General features: G+C 43.5%; 1 protein-coding gene across 1 annotated transcript; it reads right to left on the bottom strand.

The window, feature by feature from the left end:
- Positions 1 to 7,521: 7,521 nt before the first annotated feature.
- LOC109750413 (outer envelope pore protein 16-2, chloroplastic) lies at positions 7,522 to 8,986 on the bottom strand. Its single transcript, XM_020309369.4, has 6 exons — positions 8,673 to 8,986; positions 8,535 to 8,586; positions 8,328 to 8,399; positions 8,194 to 8,228; positions 8,051 to 8,084; positions 7,522 to 7,962 (listed from the first exon to the last, which is right to left on the bottom strand). Exons 1-6 carry the CDS (start codon positions 8,793 to 8,795, stop codon positions 7,751 to 7,753), a joined length of 528 nt encoding a protein of 175 aa, XP_020164958.1. The 5' UTR covers positions 8,796 to 8,986; the 3' UTR covers positions 7,522 to 7,750.
- Positions 8,987 to 10,503: the final 1,517 nt, after the last annotated feature.

Raw genomic sequence — 10,503 nt, forward strand, 5'->3', positions numbered from 1 at the left:
AGCGAAAACGAGTTCATCAAGCAGAGTTCATGCTAACATACGAAAGGATTACATACTAATGGAGACCTAACCCTAACCCTAGTTTGTTAAAATTTCTCGCCGCCGTGCTCACTCATCATAGTTGAGGTAGTGCTTGACGACAGACTTGCGCAGCGCCCACGCGAGCTTGTGCTCCTTCTTGGCGGCTTCGAGGAGGCCCTGAGCACCTTCTTTCGTAGTTCGCCACCGCGCGCTGGCAACGTATTCGGCGGCGGCGCCGCAGCACCTCTTGATGTGGGGCAAGATGTCGGCCCACATGTCTCGCCTGCCGCTCCAGTAGAGTCGGGTGCGGTACCATCCTGCGTTGATCTCCACTGCGTCGTGCCTCGTGCTCATCGTCGCTGGAGCTGGAGACCATCACCATGGCGCGGGTGGAGCTTCGAGCTTCTGTGTCATGGCAGGCATGCTTGCTCAACAGCGCACGGACGTGGCTGCCACGACTTTCACTCGGGCCACGACCGCGGCTGGATCCGCCGACCATCGATCTACCGGAGACGGAGAAAAAGTAGAGAGGAGCGAGAAACTGCTCGCCGACATTGGCTAAGCCTACCGGCGGAGGGGAACGCGCGCGCGCGGGGGGGGGGGGGGGGGGGTAGCCCTAAATGCCCCCGGTACCGTCGGCGGAGGGGGCACATATCTGGATCCCTCGATATTTTTTTTCGAACCGAGCTGATATACGGTGCCTGTTCGGGATGTATGGAAGGCAAAAACCGCATATTGGCCGGAATTTTCTAAGCCGGAGGGCTTTTAGTGGATCTGCTAGAGATGCTCTAAGTGCACTATAGCACCGCTAAATCTCGCTAAACACAATAACGTCATAGCGTTATAGCATGCACGGTGCACCCGACAACAACACACCACAGGCTGCAGCCCATCGACCCACCCAGCTCACTCTAACTCTCTCTAAAACGCCCATCAAGACCTACCCTAGCCCGCCCATTCCTCAGTTCCTTGACCCAATCCCCAGTTCGATGGTCATGAGTAAGGACGGCGGAGGCAGTGGCGTCTCTTGACCCGCAGTGGCTACGGCGTTTCGCGAGCGAAGGCGGCAACGGCGGTTTGTGAGCAATTGCTGCTTCTCGGTGGTGGATCCTTCCAATCTAGCGGCGGTGTGCAGGCCTCCAACTCAAGCAAGCCAGTGACCATGTCAGCCAGCTGTCGGCACCGACAAGTCAGCCACCAAGTAGCTAACCTCTCTTCATCCAGTCTCCAAGTAGCGACGTAGGTGACAGGCTATTCCTCGCTATTGTCAGCCACCAAGTAGCTCAAGTCTCCTCATGCCCTCTCCAAGTAGTTGCTTCGTATCGCCGTTCGCACTGCAGCTGACACCCATTACCCAGAGCTCCTCCTCCTTGTCGTACCCGTCAGCCACGATGGCCTTGTCCCCGTGCTCATTCTGGATGCGGTTTCTTTTGGTCTGGAACTTTAGATTGCTGTCAAGAAATAAAGATTGGCACTTTTTTGCAAAACGTTGTTTCAAATATTGTACGTTATAACTTGTATAGCATCTGGAGAAGGGTGGCGCTAAATTTGGTAGCATAGTATTCTTTTTTCGTTGTCTTTGGGCCCACCCTACTTTTCGTTGTTTTGAGCGGGAAGTTACATCATCTGTGCGTTGATTATTAGACATAAAACAATGAATAGTGCATGTAAATAAAAATTATTTGTACATAAAAAACACACTAGGTGATTACTCCTGCATTGCAATGAAGGCATACATATTCTAGTGATCCTTCCGCCCAATGCTCGATAATCCTTTCGTTGCGCACCTCTTTTTGTCGATTTCCCCCCGGATGTGTTTTTGGAAGCATTTGGAGCACTAAGGAAAAAATTCTAGGAAAAATCACATCAATCTATGTGATTAATAACCACCATAAAAGACTGAAGCTATTTAGAGAAAACTGGAGGTTGCGCAGCGCTTCCAGAGCGCAAGGCAATGTTTTGTATGAGTGCAGGCTCTCGTACCAGTGCATGTACCAGCCAACGCCGCCTTCCACCTCTGTGGAATTGAATTGGGGATCACACGTATACGCACACCAGAAATTCATCCAGAACGCAAAACCCTAGCCTCCGGATGGCATCCGGAGGGGTAATTGGCAAGGAGGAGGTCGCCATCTTCGCCACCACGTGCAAGGGGACAATGGCATCAACCATCTCCATCATCCGTCATCATCCTTCAGAAAAACTTCTGATGTTTCGGGTAATCAACGCACGCGGTCCAACTTAAAGTAAGACTTTTTTTTTCTTTTGCAGAAGACCCCAGATGTTTGTGATAATCAACCCGCAGGCTAGGTTTAAGTCAGATTTTCACTTTTGCAGGAACCTTGGTCAACAAGCAGCGCATATCGAATGCTTTAAAAATGTAACATCCCAAAATTCTAAATTTTGGAATGTTATATTAAATAGATAGATTTGATTGATTGAATGAAATTGAGTGAAATTCGAAACTTTTTGGAAGTTAAATGAGAGGGAATAAAAGGGCTTTCCCAAACTTTCATTTTTTTCTTTTATGATCTCCGTGAATTCAAATTCTTTTCAAATACAAAACCCTAGAGAGAAGATGACATGACTTCTTCCATTTATTTAAATGAAAAGGGGTGTTGAAAATATTTGAATATCATTTGAAAATATTTCCAATTCAGAAACTTCAAGCAATTCAATGATTTTCATGAGAAAAGATAAAATGACTTCTTCAAAACATATGAAATATGAGTTGGAAGTTTAAAAGGATCTAATTTAAAGTCCTTTTGGAAATTATTTTCAATTTGGAGTATTTGGGTTTCAAATTATTTTTCTCCAAAATAAAAATATATGGAAAATAGGGTAACATGATTCCCTACAACAGAAAATTGGAGAGAAATAAATTTGAATTAATTTTGATATTTTGAAAATGATTTTTATTGGATTTTAGTAGAGCAGTAGCACTCTTTGATTTATTTGAATTTTTGTGGATATATTTAATGCTAGAAAAATGCCCATGCTGTAGGAAATCTTTTTCTGAAAATTTTGATATATTATATGCCTATATTAAAATTTATTTTATTTTTATTTATTCAGTTTTCCTTTCTGTTAATATTTAAAATAAAACTATACATGCGGCCCGTAATTATTTGTCGCTTACGTGCGCTGCATAGTGGCATCGGGCGCCCCATCATTTTATTTTTTCTTCTCTCCTACATGGGCCAGGCCTAGCCAGCCTTTTATTTTTTTACTTAGGCCAATTTTTGTTAAAAAAAACTGCTGCCCGTGTACGCGTGCGGCGGCCGAAGGCTTCAAGTCCATGCGGTTCTCCTCTGTTTCGTTTAATTACGTCTACATTTAGTCCCACATTACCTAGACTTTGACCCCTAAACCTCTTTCCACCTATAAATATAGACCCATAGAGCCTTCAAAAATCATCCGATTCGGGTTAAATCAATATTTTGGTTTGACTAGATTCACTAAAGAAAAATATATCTCTCCTCTCTGGCGGGACTTTTGGAAGTTGTCTCCTCACTCCGAAGTTGTCTTTTCTATACCTTATAAAGGTATATTTATTCGTTCTCTGCATTTATACGTTAGACCTAAAATTCTTTTAGCCGTAGCTATTTTTTTCTGTAAAACAACTTGGCCCTGATTTTTCAAATAGCCATAACTTTTTATTCATTCATCCAAATTAGATGAAACCAGCGCCTATAGTTTCGCTTTTCACCTATCTAGTTAACCTGTCACGTCAACTTTTTGAAATTTTCAAATTTCGAATTTTGTTCACATTCATATTCAAACTTCTTTTGAACATAACTTGAGTTCCGTAACTCCGATTTAGTTGATTCTTTCTGCAAATCGAAGCTCTTGACCTAAACTTTCTGATAAGGCCAAATTCACATAATTTTGGTACTGTTAGAATTTTTTTTATGTTGCAAGAGTTATTTGCCTGGTTTTGATGTTTTCCGAACTGTCTTCTTCGTTCTTCCCGATCTTTTGAGTGATTGCTTATGTGTGGTTACTATTGCTCGCTCACGATAGATTGAACGGAGTGTGACGAGTAGAACTATCAAGAGTTATGAGTGTGAATCATCTTCATCAACATTGCAGGCAAGTTCACACTTTGATCATATCCCTTCCATACCCAGTTTTTATGCATTAGTTTCACCCTCAAACATTGCATGAGTAGGATTGAAAACATGTGGGTATTGGGAAGTAGTTGATGAGGTAGGAACCTATTGCCCTCCATTCAAATCTTGGGAGTTACTATTACGTTATGCTTATACTGCTATGCTATGCTCGTAGACGTGGATTGGGTTTGAGTGAATTTTCCATGACAGATGTGAGATTGTTAATTAATGGTTCAACTTAAGGTGGCTACTTAAATAAACAACTGGGTGGATTGAGGCACCTGGAGAACCCAGTGTTGCTTGTATTTTTGGATATCCCGGAGTACCCGTGTGATCATCCTATGGATCGCCACCCAGACTCAAAGGGATCATAAGATTATTCATGCTAGAAACTTCCGTGTGCAGCCACAAGCCATTATGGGCTCTGGCATAGTTGAGTAAGTTGTGTGAGCTCTTGAAGAGGTGGACTAGCAGATGTAGGGGGATTGTAGGTGTAACGGTCTGCCCGGAGTAGAGAGTAAATGCTTCTGAAAGACTGTGTCTCGATCATCCGTTTCTCAAACACCAAGTAGTGCGAGAAATCCAACGGAGGAGATCGAGTCTTGTGGGGAAAAGTGCGCAAACCTCTGCAGAGTGTACAAACTAATCATGATTAGCCGTGTCCCCGGTTATGGACATCTTGAGTATCTAGTTCTTGGATTATCATGTGAATCTCATCATCATGTTACTTTAATTAATTTTGTTGGGTTAATGATGATACTTAATTGGGATTGAGATGCTGTCAACCATCTCAATGTTTCACAACCACCATGATAGTTAAATAAAATTTATTCCTTTGCAGTAGGGAAAAATTGGCTTTTCGCAAAAACATTATAACCATAGAGCTTTTCCACCAGCCATATATGCATGTAGTGATAGCCTTTGTTCATCATTTCTCTATGGTGTGAATTTGCCAGCATATTTCATGTGCTGACCCGTTTTCGGGCTGCAACGTTTCATATTGCAGGATATCTTACGATGAGTAAGTGATACGTTAGGGTTACGATTTCTACACTCAACTTTGCCGTTGGTGTTGATGGGAATCCACGACCTTGTTACTTCCGCTATTTGGATTGAGGTAATAGTATTTACGTTACTTTATACATGTGATTTACCTCTGTTATAAATCCTCAAGTACTGTGTGTGTCAGCATACCGATCCAGGGATGACACTTAAGCACAAAGACTTGAACGTCTGAGGTCGGGTCGCTACAAAAAAATATTTTTTTTAAACTCTACCTCCAAATTTAACATGTTTACGAAATTTGATTAGAAAAATATGTAAAATCTAAATATGTGTTATATATAATTTTTTTATTAAAAAAATATGTAGAATCTAAATATGCCGTTAAGCATTTTAAAAATATTGCTTAAGATTAATCTTAATCAATACACATGATTTTTTTTGTCGATCCAGATTGGAATGAACGCCTCAACAAAAATCAAGATGGAAGATAGAAAAAACAATTTATAACCACACATGCACGCTTCATCAAAACCTCACAGAAAAAGAAGATATTTCTCATCGTATGTTGATAGAGACACCTTATAATTGACAACATTCAAACATGTTATGATTATGTGATCACTAATGGTCATCATCGGAAGGATAAGACCGAGAATAAATTAATAAAGATAAGATACCATGTGTTGAAATAAAGAAACGTAGAACTATTTAGATGTTGAGTCATAGTTATTGAGTTAGGGAGTGTGGTGTTTACAGGTTTGATTCTTTCAATCTACGACTTTCTTTATCGAATAAATTAATACAGATGAGGTATCATGTGTTGAAATAAAGAACGTTGATTTATTTAGATCTTAAGCCATGGTTATTAAGTTAGGAAGTGTGGTATTTAATATCAAATTAGGAAGTGTGGTATTTAATCCGTCCAATCTACAGGTCAACGGTGGTTGTTGCTTTGGTGTGTTGATTCTAGGTTCTTAGCACAACTTTTCTTCAACTTTCTACTACAAATTCTGTCTGGCTCCACCAAGGCATAGACGACTTTCTACTACAAGTTTTACCTGGCTCCAGCAATCGTCAATCGTTCCTTGCTTAAAGTCTAACTATCTATAAAAGTTTTATTTGGCTTCAGCAAAGGAGGGGCTTCAAGTCCAACTATCTATTATAGGTTTTGGCCAGCTCCAGCAAAGGAGAGACTTTACCCGGCTCCAACAATCGTCAATCGTCCCTTGCTTGAAGTCTAACTATCTACAAAAGTTTTATTTGGCTTCAACAAAGGAGGGGCTTCAAGTCCGACTATCTACTACAGGTTTTGGCCAGCTCTAGCAAAGGAGAGACTTTACCCGGCTTCAGCAATCGTCAATCGTCCCTTGCTTGAAGTCTAACTATCTACAAAAGTTTTATTTGGCTTCAGCAAAAGAGGGGCTTCTAGTCCGACTATCTACTACATGTTTTGGCCAGCTCTAGCAAAAGAGAGACTTTACCCGGCTCCAGCAATCGTCCCTTGCTTGAAGTCTAACTATCTACAAAAGTTTTATTTGGCTTCAGTAAAGGACGGGCTTCAAGTCCGACTATCTACTACAGGTTTTGGCCAGCTCCAGCAAAGAAGAGACTTTACCCAGCTCCAGCAATCGTCCCTTGCTTGAAGTTTAACTATCTACAAAAGTTTTATTTGGCTTCAACAAAGGAGGGGCTTCAAGTCCTATCTACTACAGGTTTTGGCCAGCTCCAGCAAAGGAGAGACTTTACCCAGCTCCAGCAATCGTCCCTTGCTTGAAGTCTAACTATCTACAAAAGTTTTATTTGGCTTCAGCAAAGGAGGGGCTTCAAATCCGACTATCTACTACAGGTTTTGGCCAGCTCCAGCAAAGGAGAGACGATGATGGCTATATGCCTTCGGCTTGCTCCAGGATCCGTGGATCTGATCGTAATTTATTTTTGTTATTGTAATTTCTGTTATTATGTTTGATGTTCTTTGTATTACCATGATTGAAGATATTGAAAGTTTCTCATGCAAAAAAAGGGGTATGGTATATTTTTCCACTCTTGCTAGTCAATAATCTGTTATTATGTTTGATGTTCTTTGTACTACCATGATTGAAGATATTGAAAGTTTCTCATGCAAAAAAAGGGGTATGGTTGCTAGTCAATAATATACAATCACAACGTCAAGAAAGCGTACTAAAACACCGCATTTGATAAACGAAATTGATGTGCACACGACATGTTGTGCCCGATGTGCAGCCGATACAAATTCTGCACCGTGAGATTGTCTAGCATCAAATTTACAAACGGCCTGATGGGAACCGTCGGCTGACTATCGTGTGAAAAGTGTCGGTTGCCTAGCAATGCTCTTTGATAAAAGAAGAACACTACATCTTCCCCATTGGCCAAACAAATTTTTATCTTCATGAAATCCTAACAACACCAACGACGCAGCGAATAACGTCCAACCTTTCTGTATGAAAGGAGATGTGGCAGTTATTATTTGAACCGGCTACACCGAGATCGTAAGAAGGAAACACAGGACAAGTGCGCTCGCAAGTCGCAACAACACGTCACCTAAACAAGTCCATTCCGCCGGGCCATCGGGTGGTATCATATGAATGAACTCCCTAAACTATGTCGGAGAGCACGTTGGCGGCGGCGGACAGCGCGGCGCCGGTGATGGCGCACTGCACAACCCGCTCGTGCGAAGCGTTGTCCGAGGTCAGCGCGACCGCCGCGCCGGTGACGGCGCCCGCCACCGCGCTGCTCTTCCAGTCGTGGGTCCCGCGCACCTCCGCGAGGCCGTAGGTGAGGCCGGAGTGCATCCCGGCCGCGAGCCCTGCATCGAGTCTGCAACGTTAACAAAGCTCGGCAACCTCAAGAACCAGCAACAACATCAACAAAATTATAAGGGGAGCACTGTTTACCCCACTGGAACGACTCCTTGCTGACGCTTTTCACCTGAGAAGAGCAACAGAAAATATGATCAAGGAACAAGGAATGACAGTGCCAAGATGACGGTGTACTTGGTTGCAAGAAGAGAACCAAGAAGTGGGCGTTTCTTGCTTACCATGGCCTCCGCTGACTTGCTGTTGCTCGTCCCTCCTTTCCAATCAAAAAGGAAAAAAAAGGAACCATACAGATCAGTCTGAAGCCAGTATAATGAAATCACCAATTAATTTCGATGGTGAAAAGTAGAGTTACCACTGAGGTCCGGGAACGTCCGTTTCCTGCTGCCGGTGGCGTCCGACACCGCTCCGGTGCCCCCAGACTCGCCTGCAGAACCAAATTAACACAGGACCAAGAACAGAGTGAGCCCTCCACACAGTCCGGAAGCCGGAGTAGTACTAGTTCTTTCTTAAGTAAGCAAAAGAACTTGTTCTAATGGCGCTAACACGAATGGTTTGTTACCTTCCATGGCCATGAAGTAGGAGTCCCGCGTGACGGCCTGTATCGCGCCGATCTGTCATCGCAGGAGTGTTATCTTCACAACCAATGATACATCATACGATGGAGCAAGAGTAGTACAGTACATAGCAGAATGCGTACCCCGGCGGCCTTGACGAAGCTGTCGGCGACGCGGTTGAGGAGCGGGTGGCCGAGGTCGAGCATCCACTTCTTCTCCAGGCCCCGCACCTCCTCCACGAACTTGCGCGCCTCATGGCTGCTCATCTTTGCTCCTTTCCCTCTGCTATGCTAAGCTACGGAGAAATGCACAAGCACTGCAAGCTATTTGCGTGTAGTACAATGGTGGCAAACAAGGGAGTGAACTTTGATTCTTTCAAGCCCGAGGTAGGGAGCAGTGCAGCACCAGTCGGCTAGGAACATCGACAGCGAGACGACCAGAACCTGAGAACCGGACACGACACGTATGCCAGCGCCACGGACGCGTGGCCTCTCGCGGTTACTCGTGGCGCTCTTCTGGAACATGCGCTAGTGCGCTCGTGATTCACGGTATCTGTTTAATCCCACGTCTGACCTGCTTTCCGCGCACCAAATTATTTTTAAGTACGATCGCGGATGATAAGCAAAAATCACTCATTACGTTGTCTTCAACAACGTAGTCCATATTATCCATTCTAATCGAAGCACGCCGTTTCCTCGAACTCCTTCAAACAATTGTGAATTGCCTTAGTCTGGTATAAAAAGTTTCAATGATTTCTGTATCAAAAATAATTCTTTTTGCCATTTAAGCGAATAACCCACGAGTCACCTCCTCTAAGGTGCCCGTTTATGGAATTATGGCAATTAACTCCTCTCCACTTTGAAACCCATGCACCATCTTACTGAAGCGTGGAATTGTTGCCTACCAAATTGAACTTTCGTCATCTGTTTCTCTCCATCCCTCTCGATGTGTGTTGTGCCTCAGTTCAAGAGTTGTTCAATGTCTAATTCCGTGAGTTGATCATGAGTTGCTCGATCTTCGAGAAGATCGATTCCTGTAGAATTTCTTTTGTCATCAATGTGTTGGGTGAAGATCTCGAAAGCAAAGATGTCAAGATCAACATGATGCAAGGAATCAACGTTCTTATGAAGTGCAGTTGGATCATGAATATTGTGTCCCCTCTGTCTTTTTACCTCACATCTTGAATCTCGGGACGAGATTCTTGTTTAGTGGGGGTGAGTTGTCATAGCCCTAGCTCAGCCCCTATTGTCTTTGCTTGATCATCATCTCATCATGTTTAAAATTCAAATGAATTTGAATTGGGGATGTTCAAACCCTAGCACCAGAAAGAATTCAAATAGGTTCAAGTAAAATATTTTTCAATGAACCCAAAATGCCCTTTGAAAATGTTCATGATTTCTGATAAAGGTGAAAACCTCTGCCAAAAATGATGAACATATTTCTAGGTCATTCCTGGATTTTTGAATTAAATCATAAAGTATTTGAATTTGGGCATTTAAATGCTATAAATATATTAATTGCTCAAATAATTCTGAAACTAAATGAGGGTTGTTGGAAATAATTTCACAAGCGCCCACAATTATTTTCAGCATTTTACCAAATGGTTTAGTATTTTTTTACTAAATCAAAACAAAACAGAACAAATAGAAAACAGAAAGAATTAGAAAAGAGAGAGAGATGGACTCACCTGGGCCACTTACCTGGCCTAGCACCATGCCGGCCCAGCCCACTGGCGCCTGCCAGTCGTCTTCTCCACCACGCAAGGAGGACAGCGCGCGTGGCCGACGCGCGCGAGCACGCGCCTTGCAACCTCCTGCTTGCCGTTTCGCCTTGGCCCTCTCTGGATGACGCCACGCAACCCTGGAACCCCCTCGGCCTCTCACTCGTCCTCTCCCGTGCCTCTCTGCTCCTCTGCTCTCTTTCTCCCGCTGCTGCCGAGCGCCACGCAGCACGCCGACGAACACCACCGCGTCC

The sequence above is a fragment of the Aegilops tauschii genome, chromosome 4 (genome assembly GCF_002575655.3).
Source record: "Aegilops tauschii subsp. strangulata cultivar AL8/78 chromosome 4, Aet v6.0, whole genome shotgun sequence".
Lineage (NCBI taxonomy): Eukaryota > Viridiplantae > Streptophyta > Magnoliopsida > Poales > Poaceae > Aegilops > Aegilops tauschii.

Bases quoted from the DNA above. Each gene is read 5' to 3' on its own strand.
- LOC109750413 (XM_020309369.4), bottom strand. From the start codon at position 8,795: ATGAGCAGCCATGAGGCGCGCAAGTTCGTGGAGGAGGTGCGGGGCCTG. The intron at 8,587-8,672 runs GTACGCATTCTG...CTGCGATGACAG, and splicing joins GCTTCGTCAAGGCCGCCGGG to ATCGGCGCGATACAGGCCGT. The intron at 8,400-8,534 runs GTAACAAACCAT...TTGGTTCTGCAG, and splicing joins CTACTTCATGGCCATGGAAG to GCGAGTCTGGGGGCACCGGA.